Source organism: Polistes fuscatus, unplaced genomic scaffold (assembly GCF_010416935.1).
Source record: "Polistes fuscatus isolate 324 unplaced genomic scaffold, CU_Pfus_HIC Scaffold10, whole genome shotgun sequence".
NCBI classification, from domain to species: domain Eukaryota; kingdom Metazoa; phylum Arthropoda; class Insecta; order Hymenoptera; family Vespidae; genus Polistes; species Polistes fuscatus.
Window position 1 is genome coordinate 717438 of NW_025112998.1, and position 19577 is coordinate 737014.

The window sequence follows — 19577 nt, forward strand, 5'->3', positions numbered from 1 at the left end:
CGAGTAGGTGTGCATGCACGCCGAACGTAGTACATAGTAACCTTGGCTCAGCAATGGTCACGTTATATAGCTGGATGACTATAACACGTTATTCTACGTCCCAGTAGCGAACGACTTGTTAGACGCGGGTTTTACAAGTGAGACTAGACGATAGCAAAAGAAAGAAACGTTAGTGTCTTAAATCGTACCTATACTTTCGTTTTTCTTTCACTTTCCCCCACCACCACCACCACCCACCACTACCTCCCAACTAACTCGCTCACCCCATCTTTTATCTCTTCTGTTTCAGATCGTACAAATCAATCGCCTTCTAACAAGCCGCATTAACCTCAAGTGATTTATATTTTCTTACGAAGCGCGAAAGAAGTAATTAGTGTGTTTATATCGTATAAAAAAAAAGAAGAAGAAAATTAAAAAAAAATACAAAAAAAATAAAAATTAAAATAAACAAAAAAATAAAAAGAAGATATACCAAGAGCTTAGTTTCAGAAGAAGAAGAGTAGACGAAGAAGAAGAAGAAGAGTGGACGATAAAAAAAAAGAAGAAAAGTAGACGAAGAAGAAGAAGAAGAGTAGTAGACGATAAAAAAATAGAAGAAAAGTAGACGAAGAAGAAGAAGAGTAGACGAAGAAGAAGACGAAGACGACGAAAAAGGAGGAAGAAGAAAGGAAGACAAACATTTAAAAGTTATAATATCTACCTAGTGTACAAAAATATATCTGAGAAAAAGAGTACAAACGATAAAAAGTTACAAAAAAGAAACAAAAAAAATAAAAGAAATAAAATACATACTAACACGAACGCAAAAGCATATACATATACATTACGAATAAATAAAAAAAAATTAAAAAATTAAAAAAATAAATAAAATTAAAAAGAACACAAATAAAAAAAATCCGTCAGTGCCAAATCGAAAGGACGTGGAGGGAATAGGAAATCGCGATTAACAGTTGTACATTTAAAGGAAAAATAAAGTATACAGAAAACGATAGAAAGAGAGAAAGAGAAAGAGGAGAAGAAAGCAAAACCATAAACCAAAGAATCTACCATTTTTTCTACTAATCACTCAGTGAATAACGATACTTCCTAAGCAAAAAAAAGTGACCAAGAGCGAGGAAGAGAAAGAGAAAGAGAGAGGAAGCAAGACAAGCATCGAGACTTCCATAAGTGAAAATTATTCCGCGCAGTCTTTTGTAAACTATATAAATTTATATAAATAAAAGTTATATATCAGTAGGGCTACACAGTCGGTCCTACCTCCCCAGACCTAGATGAACATCCTACCTATTCGGCGAACTTAGGTACTAATCAGGTATCGAAGACGAGGAAGTACAAAAATTGGAACGCGAAGGTGAGCGTTCAATAGTGCAACTTGACAACCTAGTTAGTAGGGTCCGCAACCAAAGCCGATGTTTACAAGTCTGGCTAGTTGCAAAATTGCCCAACTGGGCCATGTATAAGGGTTTCGTCTTCTCTTGGATCGACCGCTAACGACTCATCAAGAAGAGTGAATCTTGAAAAGTACTCGGTTCCAATCCGAGACTTCAAAGTTTAGCGCCGTCAAATGTTCTTTGGTGACGAAATCGGAGTTCCCGTGGACAGGTGCATATCCAATTAGCGGGGAGAAAGAGAAAAGGAGGTAAAAGGAAGAGGTCCAGGAAAGAGAGAGAGAGAAAGGAAAATACAAGAAGAATTGTCGTTCGGATCGAGTCGAGCTCGTGCACGCGGGAGGAGCGTTAAAAACAGGATGACGTGGCGAGGAAGATGAGCGCCGAGGTGACGAAGGAGGTCGTCGCCACCGAGAGGGTAGCACCGAGCCCTCCGGCGGCGGTAGCGACCTCGCCAACCTCTGGTGACCCGGGTCGGCACCTGCCGCCGTTCAGCAGCTTCGCCGGGGACAGCACGATGGACAGTTCTACGACTTTGACGACCCTTCATTCCCAGGACGTTGGACTGGGCCTTACGTCGTCCTGGGAATATTACGAGGGCCTGACCGGTCGGCTGATCGACGTCCGCGGCGAGGTGGTTCACGCTAGCCAATATCGTCCTTGGGAGTCGAAGAACGCCGGTGGCATCGTGTCTGCCGCAGCACCGACAGGTGAAGGATTGCCAAGTTTCGCGAGTCAATTTACCGCGCCGAGCGAAGCCGAGCCCCAATTGACTGCGTTAACCCCGTTGTCGCCAGCATCCATTTCTCATTCGCCACCCGTCACGTCGGCCGTGGGCTTGCCCAGTTTTCATACTCTCGGGACACCTTTGCCCGCGCCTCATCCTCACCGAAGTACCGTCGGGTATCCCCTGGTACCGGCACCCGTTCAAGCGAGAGAGGTACCGGCTCTGCAACAACAGATACTCGACGAGAGACACATTCAACTGCTCAGTTCTAGTCCCGTCCAAACGTTCCCACCAGCTCCGGGTCATCCTCATCATACTGTCCTGACCGTAGTCAAGCCGGAGTATCCGCAACTTCATCATGCCAACTTTCAAAATCCAATGTCGACTGTTCTCGACTCCTCACCAACTTCGAGGGCGATCGGCATCGACGGCCGTAAGAAAGAACGGAGAAAAATACGTGCTGGTTCTATGGAATCCGAAGACGGTGGCGGAGGTGGTGGTGGCGGTGGTGGTGGTGGTCCCGGTAGCGTTGAGAATTCTGGTCAAGTAGCGGCAGTCTCATCTACCGCCAATCGTGGTCCTCATCATATGAGTGGCGGGATGGGTGATGCTGACGGTGACGGTGGCCTTGGTGATAAACCGGCTAAAAAGAAACGCAAAAGGTGCGGGGAATGCATCGGATGCCAACGGAAGGACAACTGTGGAGATTGCGCGCCGTGTAGGAACGATAAGAGTCATCAGATTTGCAAAATGAGGCGGTGCGAGAAACTCACGGAGAAAAAGGTCAGTGATCTTTAATATCTTCACTTGGGATTTTGATCTGTTCAAGATTGGACTGACTTATTGCGAGGTCATTTTTCACTTTATCTTTTCCCCGACAGATTTTTTTAAGTTTCTATCGTGGAAACGAATGTTAACTCGACTTATAATATTATTCTCGTGGGTTTATTATAGAAAATATATTCTCTTTCGTATCGTGTTTATCCAGTTCTTTCTTGAATGTTCAAGGTCTACAATTTTAAATAATAGGGTGGTAGCAGGTGATATTTAAGGGATCCATAATAAGAAACACACTTATCATTTTATTCGCGAATTGCGTGTATCGTAAATATATGCAAGAAACGCTTGAAGATCGGATTTCCATAGATCGAAGAATTCAGATATAACAGAGTGTAAAGTACATGGAGTTCATGTACTCCTACCATGGAAATTCTGTCGTTCTGCTCGCGAGTGGTGTGCTCACAGGTGTATAGAACAGGGTGTGGAGTACAGTAGGGTTGGGTGGTATAAACACGGATAAACCCACGCTATAGAACGGTATATATAGCTTGAACTTGGCCCCGATGCCTGGATGTGCCGAGAATCCCAGAGGGAAATACAGAAATACAGATAACCGCGAGGTGGTTTATTATTGTAGTGACATTGAATAGAGGGTTGGTGGGTTGACTGGTTGCTTTCGGTAGCGATGGCTATGAACCATGGTCTGATTTCATTTGGAGAATTCAACATTTCCTATTATTTATTTAAACATTTGTTAATCATTGTAACGAGATATAAGAAACTATCGTAAGATGCAAAGGTATTGGTGCAATTGCGCGGGAAATAATAGAATCATAAGAGATATATTTTATCAAAGAGCGCGTAGCGTGTACCACCCGTGTAATATATTAATCCCTGTATTATTTTATTTTATTTTTGTTAATTTTCTTTTATTTAAAAAAAAAAAAAAAGAAAAACGTATAATACATCATCCATATACCTGTAACGATCGGAATGAAATTGTACGAAAGTAATCGAGGATTTAAGTCTGGCGTGCTTTTAAGAAGAATATACTATAGGATGATGCGCAAGCTGCAACAACGAGTGCAGCGAGCTCGGCGCGAAGTGGTTTGGCTTATCGCAGGGCAAGTTCAAGGCTTGCCGCGGGTCATAATAATCGCTCATCGAACTCCGCCTCGTTCGGGAAACAAACCGTGTTGTTCGCCGATATAACAAAACTTTAAGCCTCCTTCTCTTTATACTCTAAAAGATAACGTCGAGTCGTGTTTTAATAGAGAGAGAGAGAGAGAGAGAGAACTTCGTTATGAACGACCGAGAGATAAATAATGAAAACCGTGTGTAGGTTAAAGTCTCTTGTTGAAATCAGTAAAGAGAGAAGAAGAAGAAGAAGAAGAAGAAAAATAAGAAGAAGAGAAATTGATCGAAAAATTTGAACGTGCCAAGCAAATCGATCCGAGTGTTGTTAAAACGTTTCGTCTCCCGCACATTGCTCTTTTCAAACGGGTGACTCATTCGTTTGCTCGACGACGCCAACGACGCCAACGACGCCAACGACGACGCTGACGACGACGCCGATGATGACGATGGCGACGGTGGTCGTGACTTTCCTGAAGATTCGTGCGTAGGCAGTGAGAAAGAGAGAGAGAGAGAGAGAGTGAGAGGGGGTTCCCAGGTCTCGTGATGTGATACGATTGAAGGAGAAAATTGTTGTTCCGTCCGATGATGATAGTCCAGCCGTCTGAAAGTAATGCAAGAAGTCCGATCGGTTCTTTGCACGCATAATGTTCGATACGTTTCCTATTGTAATTTCAACTGGAATCGAATTTTTCTTTTTTTCTTTTTTTAAGAACCATCTGTTGTTACCACTACTTCGAAATTGTCTTCGTACGATATCAAATTTCTTCGAATTTGTATTTTTTCTTTTTTCTTTCTTCTATTTTTTCGGTCAATTATCTCGTATATAAATGATGATTTATTTATCATATAGATATAAATATTTGAATACATTTTATTTAAATATAACTTTAGGTATGTCTGTGAAATATTAAAAGAGTAGAAATTCTTTACGATCGAATGCTGGAGTCAGACGAGAAACAACGAGAGTTAATAACATAATAGACTACCAGAGAGAGAGAGAGAGAGAGAGAGAGAGAGAGAGAGAGAGAGAGAGAGAGAGAGAGAGAGAGAACGTTAAAGAAAGGGATAAACAGAATCATATTCTGTTGCCAATAGTAGAATCATTTGTTAAACTAATAGAACGATATAAATGGTATTCGAGAAATATAAGTCATAATATTTTCTTTTCAAATTATTAATAAGAAAAATAAATAATAGATATTATTCGTTTAATAAATAACGTATAATAGAATTCACATTAACAGCATGACTCATTTTCTTAGGAATACTGTCAATAGTAGTAATATAGATATCAAAGTACGAAAAGCTCATGATTGTTTGATCGACGAGTTGAGAAAAATAAGAATGGGATCATCGTAGAAAAAGGGTTAGAAAAGGGTTGAAAGAAAAAGTAAAAGTAAAAGGAGAAAGGTTCGTAGATGATAGATGGTTGCAAGTCGAAGACCGATGTATATAGGATCGCCGTCACAACAACCCACATCCTTCTAGGACTTAACACCCTCTTTATCCCGAGGGAAAGCTCTCGCCCCTGCTGTCTTTCTCTTCGTGCGAGAGGACTCTACCCTCGAGTTCATCGTACACCTGCCGTCAGGCCACCCTTCTACGGTGATGGCCTGATTTTTATCGTCTTTCCACCTTGTTTTGGTCCGTTTCTTCGTTGTTTTCAAAGAGGGTGCAATGACCGAAGCATCATCCTCTCTCTCACTCTCTCACTCTCTCTCTCTTTCATAGCATGTATGGTAAATTTTCATCGTGCAGCCATGTAATCAAAATTAATGCGAATAATTAATTGTACGCGAACAGGATCGATTAAAAACGGTCAATTTATTTGTTTTTATTTTTATTAATAAAAAATTATTAATCATATTTTTTTTAAAGATGCGTTCCTCTCGATTGGATTCGTATTTGCGTTTATTGCGTTCAATAATCGTACTACTTGGACATGTGCTTTTTCATTTAATTAACGAGAATACTTTATATTTAATAGATTTTATTTTTACAAAATACTAATGATATCCTCCTATTCGTAAAATAATGTCAGTTCTCGCGATCGTTTTCTCTAAACCAGAGGCAAATCTACGAGCTTCGAAGTCCAAGTTGGTGCTTTATTTTCCTCGCACGAAGAAGACCGACCGAGTTGATTGGCCTGTTGTGAGATAACCCTGAGGAGTCGAGAATTGTATCCGGTTATCGTTGCGGTTATCACGGTCCGAATAACGCAAAAAGCATTCGAAATGTAGAAGTAGCGAGGTTACTCCCACTTTTTCCTTTCTCTCTCTCTCTCTCTCTCTCTCTCTCTCTTTCTTTTTGAAGTTATACTTCTTTTGGCGCGTTTGGGAAAATGTAATAGGGAGTGATTTGGTTCCGAGCGTCTGGGAAAACGACATCATGAAGTTTGTCGGTATTTACGACGCGCGGCAAATACGATTTCAAGTTTACGGCATGAAGTTGTCTCTCTTCTTCTTCCCCTTTTTTTCTCAAGCGGGTCACCCATCCAAATACTAATCGTACTCAGCGCTGCTTTACTTAAATGATCGAGCGAGAACTAATGCTGTAACCGCGCCATGGCCGTTGACGCATAAAGTAATTCGATATATCTCCCTTACATTTAATGTGGACTGATATCTATATTTTTATATTTTTGAAGTTATTCTTTTTATTCTTCCTTATATATATACATAATATATCGATCGATTGAAAATATTTTTCTTTTCTTTTTTTTGAAGTTATTTAGTTAACTTAATAGAAAAGAATAATTAGTAGCTTATCTACTCATATTTTCAATCCTCCTCCTTTTTACCTGATCACGCTATAAATATATATATTTATATAAAATTAAATAACCTCAATAAATAAATGAGAATAAAAATATAATAGTAAAAGAAAAATAATCTTCTTACATTAGAAAATATTATTGATCATCAAGCAGGGAAGAGAAATAGGTTTCTTTATGAACTATATTCTATGTAAAATAAAATTAATAATAATAATACTAATAATGTAATAATAATAACATTAATTAATAAACTAGAAAAATTAAAAACTAACAAGGAAAATTAATAACGATAATAATAATAATGTGGGATGCGAGCACCTCCAAGCCAAACACTTAAATAGGCATTCGTGAGGAGATTGGACGGTGGGCCCTGGATAGCTCAATTGGTTAAAGAGCAGTCGCCCGGAAGGCGGAAGATCCGGGTTCGAGTCCCGGTCCAGTCTGTCCAACGGCCCAATTTTTTCACGAATCCTATAAATTGGGGGCCCCTCCGGGATGGAGGTTTGCTTTGTGTCACACGTCTACGACCGCGCAATAATTTATGAAAAATAATTAAAATGAACATCTATCAAAGAGAGGTTAGGCCGACATAAGACGCGCAGTGGCGACGCGAACGATTAGCTTGGGAACTAGGGAAGAGGTGTTCCATCCTCGTGTAAGTTATACAGCGTTGGTGTACTTAGTTGTAGGGTACTTAGTTGTTCTGTTAGTGGTCTTCCGCAATATTTTATTAGTTCGTTTGTTATCTAATCTATTCCTGGTGTTTTATGGTTTTTTAATTTGTCTATTGTTTTTCATATTTCTTGAGATGAGATACTGTAACCGTTTAATGCCTTCTCTTTTTCTTCCTCGCTTCTGTTGTACGTCTCCTTCGTCTTGTTTTTGTAGAGCTCTGTGAAATGTTTTTCTTATTCGTCTGTTGCGATTTTGGCGGTCTGTACGGATTCGTTTACATGTTTTCTTCGGTTTCGTATCATATTCCATCTTTTTTCTGTACTCCGTATAGGTCGTGTTCCATGTCGGCCGAGAATTTCTCCCAGTACTCCCGTTTGATTTGTCTAATTGCCTCATTTACCTTGCTTCTTGTCCTTCAGTAATCGTCATATGTTGTATGATTATTATATAATAAATTAAACAGGGCTGGACTTGAATATCAATTATCTAAGAAAACTGTTTATTTTTTTCCTAGATAAGGTGCCATTATTAGTGCATCTACTATCGCTCCCGATTTTCTGATTTTCCTATTTTAGTTGTTGATCATAGTGCCGATGATCCGGCATAAACAATAAGGTCTTGCACAAAACCAGTTCGACAATCACAAACAATAAATGATTTTATCCCAAATCTACTTCTTTTTGAAGGAATGTATTGTTTGAATGAAAGCCGTCCATTTTTACATAGAAGTAAACTTTCATCGATGCATAATTTTTGGTATGTATAGAATGATTGGCTGAAATTTTGTCGGAGTATATCAACTACGTTCCTAATTTTATATAATTCATCATTGGTACATGTATGATATCTTGGCTGATATGAAGCATCGATAACAATTCAAAATAACGGTCTCTAGGCATAATCTTTCCAAAAATATCACTACGCAGGAGTTTGTCTACACTCCAGTATTCCCCAAAGGACAACTTATTGTTGCGTGTCATTAGAAATGACACAACAAAAAAGCAGTATATTTCGGATAATGTTGTTGCTTCACCATCTTTCATATTATTTTTTTTTCGACCAATAGTCAATTGTTTCATTTACAATAAATTGCACAATCTCGTCTGAAGCAAAGAGTTCAAAGTAATCAATTATTTTTTCTGATCTGCTAATGTTTGATATAATTCCTGTATTTTCTGGGGTAAATGGATGTAACTTAGGGATGAATGTGTTTGACGTCCACGAATCCCAATAGTGGTTATTGTCTCTCTTATAGTTCTCTACTTCTGAGTCTGAGATATCACATATATACCTTTTTTTTTGTGCAAAGTGAAATTATCTTCGTTAAGCCATCAAAAAAGCCAAAGCCTTGGCTTAGCGGGAGTATCAGGCCATTATAAAAGAGAACCTATAGGGCAGACCTTACCGTCTAGTTAAGAGAAAACTCAAATCGTACTCTATTATGGTCACTGAATCTTTGGAACGAGCTCTTGTCGACCGAATGGTAGCGAGCCTCTTTTCCCAGGTAGAACAAACTATAGCGCAGGATACTCGTCTAGTGCAGATAGCCAGTGCTGTATTGACGCCTCAGGAGGTGATGAGAGCAGTTAAGATCTCTCGCAGGAAGGTTCCAGGACTAGACCGGGTACTAGGTATGGTTGTCCGGATAGCGGCTGTACACTTCAGTTAGGGGCTGGCTGAGTGTTATACGAAGTGTCTAAAAACTAGTATCTTTCCATCAACTTGGAAAAAAGCTAAGCTAGTTTTTATTAAAAGGAGACATGATGTACAACCGGACCTTCCTCGATTTTAAAGGCCCATATGCTTACTAGATGAGGTGGGGAAGTTATGGGAAAAAGTTATAGTCGCCAGGGTGAAAGAGTACTTGGAGGCTAGGGATGCGCTATCGCCGGCACAATACAGGTGCCGTCGTATCCTGAAGGTCAGGGATTTTGTACAGGCGTGTAAGTCGTCGTTGTGTAGGAATTCTGGTGTTTCTTGATACCAATAATGCACTTAACTCGCTGCTATTGGACACATTCATCAGGGCGCTGGAGGCCTAGTGTGATGGCGCACCACTGTGCAGGACCCGTGGTTCAAGCGGGCTGTCCGTGGAAGGTGGCGGTCCAAATGTGCTTTGCCTATAAGACGGCCTCATTCCATGCGGTGACGATGACCGCGGGAATTATTCTCCTCGATTATTTGGCACCCCATCTAGAGAAGACGTACGCGGCGATTAGGGACTCCGAGAGACCCGTACCACGGGTCTGCTGAGAGCTGGGGGTAATTGCCAGAAGAAAACACCATCGAATGAACGAAATTATGATAACATAAAAAAATTCATATTTTGGTTTGACGAACAACGTCCTTTTAAACCTCGATCTGTCTTGTATTCATTGTCGACGGGGATTGTTGGTATGGTCATCTAGCATTCGAGAAAAATAACAAAAGTATGAAATCTATGGTGAAAAAAAGTGCAGCCAAAGTTTCAATGTCAGCGATAACAAGCAAACTTAGAAATCTGAAAGCGGCCCAAATGCAGACTCACGTTAACGACGATACATATTTAGTCGACTCGGCTGTACTCTTTAAGCGCATTTCGATTCTGTTTCATGGTGACGAGGCACAAAAACGAAAAGCATACGAGTACGAACTTACACTTTATCAATCACCTCTATTTGACGAGTTTGGTTTAATGAGGAAAACATCAAAGTCCGAATTATGCAAAATATTTAAGCTGTATGTTTTACAAGACAAAACTTCGATCCTTTGTTTGTTTGACCTTTGTTATTAATGGCAGATTCTTCCTGCACAACATCTGCTGGCCACAAGGAGCATCCTTTAAAATAATTTGCGAATTATATCACTCGAACATTATCAGAAAATACGGAGAAAATCCTTCGTCGTCGGTCTTGTCGTCTTTGATGGACACACCGTCTCATTCCCCACATAAAAGCTTAAATAAACCGCCAAAAATGGAGACGTGAAATAATACTTGACCCAGGTATTCTCAGGATACGGATGCTTCCGGGCGTACCTACATCTCTTCTGACACAATGACGTAAATAAAAACTAACATATTCTGAATACTGGTCTAACGATAAACTTTTGAGGAGCAGCATTTTTGGAGAGGTTATGAGTAGGGATCAGTTTTTATATTTGTAAAGAGAATATATTCTCTTCAAACTTGGCTCGGTGAGTATGATCCGCGTGTCAATATATAATATACAATATATAATATATAAGACAAAGGAAATCATCAACGTACTGAGTTCATAAAAGTTCGTTATACGAAGAGAAGCATTAAGAATCGTTAGTAACCATACGGGTGACCTCCGGATAGCGGTTGAGAAATAACTTCAATTGTCGTTTCTTTTATTTAACAGGTAAAATATAGTTTTATGAATTGTAAATAGTACTAGTAATTAAAAAATAAACTCTTATTTAACAGGAGAAACCGTTTGAGTTATTTTCCTAAGGAAAACAAAACAAAAACCGTCAATATAGATTTTAAAAATATTTGTCTTATATATTTATTAAAAATATTACATTTTAATACGAACATTGTGCCTGCAGATGTTGATAAATTATATAAAATAAGAGAAATTTGTGATAAACTATGACTACGTTTTCAGAAGGCATTTTATCCTTTTCGAAATCTATGTATTGACGAAAACTTACTCCTGTATAAAGGAAGGTTATCGTTTAAGCAATACGTACCCTCTAAATGAAACAGATTTGAAATGTAATCATTTGTTTTATGAGATACCCAATCTGGATTTATGCAAGATTTCATTATTTATAATGGCTCATTAATTACTACAAACTGTGTAAATAAATATATTGGGAAGTCAGGAAACGTAGTAACAGAATTACTAAAACCTTATTTAGGCAAAGGCCATACGTTATACGTAGTCAATTGGTAAACAAGCCCCGCACTTTTTATTCTTTTGCATAATAATCTAACTAACGCTTGTGGTACGGTAAATAAAAGACGAAAAGGCATGCCAGTTATCAAAAATAAATTGAAAACTTGTGAAGTGAGTTTTCACTCCTCGAAGAATTTATATGCGATGGGATGGTGTAATAAAAGAGAAATACACATGCTATCTTCTTTCCATAGCGAAGAATTTGTTGAAACAAAACGTCATTACCGGTCTCGAGAAGTGATTATGAGACCAAAGTGTGTTGTTGATTATAATAAATTAATGGGGACTATGGAAAAAACAGATATGGTTATCAGCACCATTCACTCACAACGCAAAGCGTTGAAATAGTACAAAAAATATTTTCTCCATTTAATTGACATATACGTTTGGAACTCTTATAGCTTATATAAGTTAAAAACGAGAAAACAAATATCGATGGCAAGCTTTCACCTAGAGTTAATTCGTCAACTTTTAGGTTATTATCAATATGACAATAAGAAAACTATTGCGAATAAATCAGGACAAACGAATCCACTTCGCCTCACTGAAAGACACTTCCCGTCGCTATATACAAATGAAAATCCAAAACGGAAGAATCAGCTGCGAATATGCGTAGTCTTTTCAAGAAATGACAAGAGAAAGAGATCGCGATTCCAGTGCCAAATTTGTAATGTTGGCCTGTGTGTAACACCATGTTTTAAAAAATATCATACAACCATTCAAGGGTTGTAGCTGCATACACACTGTGGGACCGGTCTGGCGAAGTACTTCACGGAATGCTTTAGGGATGCTTGCGTCCCTTGATGTTGACATGATCCAGCCAGGAACTGACGCGTTAGCTTCGGTACTTAAGGTGTTGCAGACACGGTATTATATTCCGAGGCTTCTCCTGTTTAAGAAACTCCAAATGTTGTTAAATCTCCTGCGTCTAAAGGAGAAGTCCATTGTCGATTTACGGTCACTTCTTAACAAGATGCAGTGTATTTTAGATCATTGAAGAATGCAGGCCGGCCGGTAGAAAAAGGATAGTGTGCTGTTATTCCCGCTGGGCACTGGGCTAGAGATGGACACAGGTAATGTGTAGAATGCTGAACACACCTCGAGGGAGAGGTTGTACAGAACTTGGGAATTAGATTCAGTAACGGTATTTTATTACCTTGCTAGTCTCATGATAAATTTTACCCGATATTTTGTCAATTTTCTCTCCATATTGTGGGATGCGAGCACCTCCAAGCCAAACACTTAAATAGGCATTCGTGAGGAGATTGGAAGGTGGGCCCTGGATAGCTCAACTGGTTAAAGAGCAGTCGCCCGGAAAGCGGAAGATCCGGGTTCGAGTCCCGGTCCAGTCTGTCCAACGGCCCAATTTTTTCACGAATCCTATAATAATAATATGTTATCATTATGATAGGTAATCTGTAATTAATTATAAAAATATGGAGAGTGTAGCATAAAAGAATGGAAACGTATTGTGCAATATGAATTTATTGTGATTGTTTTGAAGTTATACTTCTTTTTCAATACTAAATAACGAGCGTAGCCTGACGAGGATTTCCTTCAGAATTCGTGAGGCACTCAACGTAATAACGATTTATGTACCATTTATAAAGATTATAGATTCTTAACGAAATATCTATTCGAATATATTCGAAATACGCGGCTCAATCATTTTGAAAATATTGAAAATAACGAAATTTTCTTATCGTCCCTCCCCACTTTTTAAACTGCTAAGCACGCCCTGCTGGGCCTATTAAACAAAGCACTCGTCCTATTCTTCCACTGGACGCCTACGACGATACGTCTTAGATGAGCAGCGAAGAATTTACAAAGAAAGCGACGAACACAGCGATTTTAGCTTGAACAAAATAAGAAAAGTATAAGAATTCCTTATACTTCCATAAACGAGGTGAACTTTTTTGTTGAATCAGTATACAAGCGAAGCGAGCAAGAGGTGAGATTTTTTTTACTACACTGCAAAGAAACCATGTGCATTTATTTTCTATTGAAAAAATTGAAGAAGGAATGCATCCTGATTATTACAAATTTAAAATATAAATAGGAAATATAATATATTTTTTTTTATATATATAATATTTTTTTTATATATATAATATATTTTTTATAATATATTATAAATATATATTTATATTATAATATATCACAAACAGATCAACTAATGAACGTGAATTAATTAAATTTTTATATGTATAAATTGTATATGTATATATATAATAATATTGAAGTTATTTAAATTATTTAAATTATCATCCAGGGTTTTTATGCCACAAGGCTTTTCCCTGACGAGCAAATAAAGTATTGAACCTTGTTGTATTTGCTCAACCAAGTGTTTTATTTCTTATTTCTTATTTTAATTAAACTCTTCTTCTTCCTCATGTATAAATAAATAATATAATACTTATTTTTTGAAGTTATTTTTGATGTTATTGATGCTATATTCGTTTTGGTACGCCAAAGAAGTATAACTTCTGACGTTCGTACATAAGTACACACACCAGTTTTTTTTTTACCACACTGCAAAGAAACCATGTGCATTTATTTTCTATTGAAAAAATTGAAGAAGGAATGCATCCTGATTATTACAAATTTAAAATATAAATAGGAAATATAATATATTTCCTATTTATTTTTCCATCAACTTCGAATTTACTAATGACTTCTGCACCATCGCCTCAGCCTGTGATTATTCGTACAAATTTATATAATTTAAAATTCACAGCAATAACTAATAGTACTGCTAATTATTATTTTTGAATTTATACTTCTTTTGATACATTTGGGAATTTGGTCTTTATTTTTTACTTTTACTTCTTCAAGATGCATCGTTGTATACTGCAAAAGATAACAATCACAACTATATTATTGTGCAAGCTGATGTGCATATGGAAAATTCTTCTATGCCGTGTCATCAACGTATAACATCAAAAAACATTACATCAACAAACATGGAGCAAAGTTCACGATCTCGAGCACGAAATAATCAATATTTAGCTGACGCTTCGATTATACATGTATTGTCTAATCAAGACATTGTACTGGATGAAAAATGCAATTCGTTAAACCAAGCTACAATAATGGATCAGGAATTACCTCAATCAGATGTACACTCTATTTATTCTAACTCTTCAGACCAGTTAGTAATTAATCATTCCACTGGCGAGCAAATTGATATGGATTTACCATATAGCAATTATCATCAATTTAAACGAGCTCATAAGGAATTTAAAATAAAATTCTTGGACAATTCATTTGGACATCCATGCTCAGTATGTGACAGATTGTGGTTTAAAAATGATTAAAATTTCAACACTAATTTTGGTGGTTTAGATATTATTCTTATTGGAGATTTACGCCAATTACCTCCAGTTAGAGCTACTCCAATATATAAACAACGAAAGTTGCGTCTTAGCATTCGAAGTGTACGGACGTTCAGAGTGTAGATCCGCGTGTTTATAACTTTATTGTTTACATTTTACGTATAACGAATAAATTCGTTACCTGGCTGTTTAATTTTCAAATTTTTAACAAATCGGTCACCGGCTCATGGCAGTGAGCCTTTCGCAAATCCTTGACCGGGATATGCAAACATCAACCACATTTCCATCATGGCAAGAGGTTACTACTCATAGGCGTGAGCATGTTTCTTGTAGCAATAAAAGAGCAAGAATAGATGATGATAACAACAATGTTCTTCGAAGTAATGGAGTACCCGAAACCGTTAACAGATTCTCGGTCTTAACTTCAAGTGTAGTCACAGATTGTGATATGCCGCAAAACGAACAAGTGCAGAAAATACCACTACCTCCTCCAATTTACATAGATGACGTCCGTGACATTCAATCCTTAACTAAATGCCTAAATAATGTAGTTAAAAAAGATAATTACACCTATAAAATTAGTAATAATCAGGTTCGTATATTACCAGCAGATGCGGACTCCTACAGAAAAATTACTAAAACCTTAAAATCAGTAAATGCTAGCTTTCACACATTTCAATTAAAACAAGAACGTTCATTTAGAGTTGTTTTACGTAACGTACATCACTCTGCTGATTTGAACGACCTAAAAGACGAACTAATGGAGCTGGGTCACGAAGTTGTAAACATCAGTAATATTTATCACAGAGCTACACACAACCCACTATCCATGTTCTTTATTGACCTTAAACAAAAACCTAACAACAACATGGTCTACAATATAAACAAACTGAATAACACAATAGTCAAATTTGAATCACCACGTAAGAAAAAGGAAATTGCTCAATGCAAGAGATGTCAAAAGTATGGTCACACTCAAAAGTATTGCAATCGCAATTTTCAGTGTGTTAAATGTTCTGGTCAGCATGCTACGGCAGATTGTAAGAAACTCATAGATACTCCACCAACTTGTTTCCTCTGCGGTGCCAACCATACTGCGAACTACAAAGGGTGCCCTTCCTACCAAGAGATGTACAAAAAGACGTTTCCTACACCTAGAATAAGGAAAACTGTAAATATTCAATCTAATCTCGAAACCAACCCACCGGTAAACATTCAACGTTACGCCGACCAATCTATGTCTTACGCACAAGCCGTAAATAAAAATATACAAATATCAGATACTTCAAATCCGCAGCATTCAAATAACGTAAACAATAATAACAGCTCAAGTCTTACAGATTCTATAAGTAGACTAGAAAAACTCATCGAAAAACAAAGTGAACTAATAAATAAACAAATCGAACAATCAAACAATCTCATTTCATTATTAACGGTAATAGTAAGTAAGCTGTCGTGTACTAATAAATAATGAAGACATTACGCATTGCTCTTTGGAACGCTAATGGCCTAATGAAACGTAAATTGGAGCTGGAAGCATTTTTAAAATTATATGACATACAAATTATATTAATATCGGAGACACACTTTACGGTTAAAAATTATTTTAAAATCTTCGGTTATAAGATGTACTCCACGAATCATCCAAGTGGAAGGGCACATGGTGGTACTGCGATTCTAGTTAAATCTAACATAAGACATTACGAGCTTGCGCCATATAAACAAGATCATCTTCAGGCAACAAGTGTCATGATATATGACTGGCATTGCCCAATAGCTTTCTCAGCAGTGTACAGTCCTCCTAGACATACTATCAAAAAAGAAGATTTTGATAATTTCTTCGAAAGTCTAGGCTCTAGATTCTTAGCCGGAGGTGACTTTAATGCCAAACATAACATCTGGGGTAGTAGAATTATAACACCAAGAGGTAAAGCACTCTCAAAAAGTATCGAAACTAATAGATTATGTTGCATTAGTTCAGGTGAGCCTACCTACTGGCCAACTGATGTAAATAAAATCCCTGACTTGCTTGATTTTTTTATCGCTAAAAATCTATCTCCTCGATATATACAGGTCTGCTCTTCATTTGACCTTTCTTCCGATCACACTCCAATCATAGCAACAATAAATACAACTATTATCGACAAAAAGCCACCAATCTCCTTATACAATAGACTAACAAATTGGGATTTCTTCCGCGAAACATTCAATAATACTGTTGATACCACTTTACCATTGAAAACAACTGATGATGTGGACCATGCAGTAAACCATTTAACGCACAACATAATAAATGCAGTTCGAGCCTCTACACCTTCTCTGGAGTATATTTCTGGTCATGACTATCCTGCATATATTTTAAATAAAATTGTAGAAAAACGTAAGTTGCGTAGAAATTGGCACAATAGTAGATCTCCTGAGGACAAACGTAAACTTAATAAAGCTACCAAAGTGTTAAAAAAAATACTGCAGAACTTTAAAAATGAAGGTCTTCAAAGTTACCTTCAGAACTTAACTCCTACTGCAGACTCTAACTATTCACTCTGGAAAGCAACAAGGCGTTTTACTCGTCCAATTCAAGACATTCCACCTATCCGTCAGTCCCAGGGTGAATGGGCAAGAAAACCAATAGATAAAGCCAATCTCTTCGCCTCCTACCTGGCAGATGTATTCAAACCATCTTCACCTTCAGTACCTGCAGAAGATGAAGACGTCTGGACATTTATGCACTCACCTTTCCAATTATCTCCACAAATAAACCGTTTACCTCAATGGAAGTCAAAGCAACAATTGCATCACACGTTAATCCGAAAAAAGCACCTGGCCTCGACTTAATCAACGGAAAGATGATCAAAGAATTACCAAAAAAAGGAATAGCGTATATTACCTCACTATTCAACGCCATTTTACGCCTAGGCTACTATCCTACTTCATGGAAAGTAGCAGTGATTACACTCATTCACAAGCCAGGTAAACCACCTCACGACGTTACGTCATACCGACCAATCAGTCTCTTATCCTCTTTATCTAAGCTATTTGAAAAAATGTTCACTAATCGCCTACTAAATGTCTTGGATGTCCCTACTCTTCCCGACCATCAGTTCGGGTTTCGGAAATACCATTCAACAATTGAACAGGTCCATAGAATAACTCGTCAACTATCGCAAGATCTTGAAAAGAAAAAATACTGCTCCGCAGTATTCCTGGACATAAGGCAAGCTTTCGACAAAGTCTGGCACACCGGACTACTTTATAAACTTAAGAAAATATTTCCATATCCTTTTTTCCTGATCCTTAAATCCTACCTTACAGATAGAAAATTCATGGTTAAATATCAAAACCAATTCACTTCAGCTTATCCAATCTTGTCCGGTGTTCCACAAGGCAGCGTACTTGGGCCCATACTGTACACAATTTACACGGCAGATCTACCTACCTCAGAAGGGATAACTACTGCTACATTTGCAGACGATACAGCTCTGCTAGCATCTGAGAGTGATCCACAAAACGCGACTGATATTCTCCAACGTCATCTGCACTTACTAGAAAAATGGTGTCAGAAATGGCGAATCAATATCAACGAAAGTAAATCAGCTCATATAACCTTCACATTGCGCAGAGGCACGTGTCCCCCTGTGGTCATTAATGGGGTAAATATTCCTGTTAGAGACTCGATCAAATATTTAGGTATTATCCTAGACAAAAGGCTGACATGGAAGCAACATATACAAACCAAAGTAAAACACCTCAAAGAACGAGTAAGAAAAATTTATTGGCTGTTTGGTAGATCGTCTAAGTTAGATTTGGAAAAAAAGCTCGCTATCTATAAAGCTATTCTAAAACCCATATGGACTTACGGAATCCAACTATGGGGAACTGCGAGTAACTCCAATATAGAGATTTTACAGAGGTTCCAATCAAAAACTCTACGAAACATCTGCAATGCCCCATGGTACGTTACAAACGAAAGAATTCATCAAGATTTAAGAATATCTACAATAAAAGAAGAAATTGTTAGCTTCAGTGAACGCTACAACTCCCGTTTAGCCAAACATCCCAACCCTTTAGCAAAAAATTTACTGGAAACAAATGAACTAGTACGAAGACTAAAAAGGTTCTACCCTTCTGACCTTAAAACAAGATTTGAATGATTTAAAACATCGTAATATTATTTGAGTCTAATGTATTATATCTACACTCACCATTGTAAATCTTATTTATTTACATTTCATGTTATTACATCACGCCAGCCTAAAGTACTTATAATTCTCGTCGAGAATTGATTGTATGTTCTGTAATGAATAAAAAAAAAAAAAAAAATATATAAACAACAAAAACAAAGGATTGTTGGACCTATTTTGTGGCGAGGATTAAAATTTTTTGAGTTAGACCAAGTAATGAGGCAAGCAAATCAGCAGTTTTCTTCTATATTAACTAAAATTGGAAGCGGTGAACAACTTAGCGTTTTAGAATTAGCTTTATTAGAATCACGTTTTGTAACTACTGAAGAAGCAGAAACTAAATGTCCGAATGGAATTCGATTATTTAATACATATGAAGCTGTAAAAAGATATAACAATAAAATTTTAAATCTTGCACAAGACAAAATTACTTCAATAGCAAAAGATGTATTCACTGGTTGTACATCAGCAGAGCAAATAGCTTCTTTTCGCCAAAAGCTGCACAGAATGTCATTAATTTTTTTTTTACCACACTGCAAAGAAACCATGTGCATTTATTTTCTATTGAAAAAATTGAAGAAGGAATGCATCCTGATTATTACAAATTTAAAATATAAATAGAAAATATAATATATTTCCTATTTATTTTTCCATCAACTTCGAAATTACT

At 37.4% G+C, this 19577-nt stretch overlaps 1 protein-coding gene across 1 annotated transcript in view; it reads left to right on the forward strand.

The window, feature by feature from the left end:
• The first annotated feature begins 820 nt into the window (after window positions 1-820).
• The window catches only part of LOC122526086, an 80653-nt gene continuing 61896 nt past the window's right edge, over window positions 821-19577 (forward strand). Inside the window, exon 1 of the mRNA XM_043649250.1 lies at window positions 821-2898. Within this exon, the coding sequence (XP_043505185.1) occupies window positions 1765-2898 (1134 nt within the window). The 5' untranslated portion in view covers window positions 821-1764. The remainder of the gene's footprint in view (window positions 2899-19577) is intronic.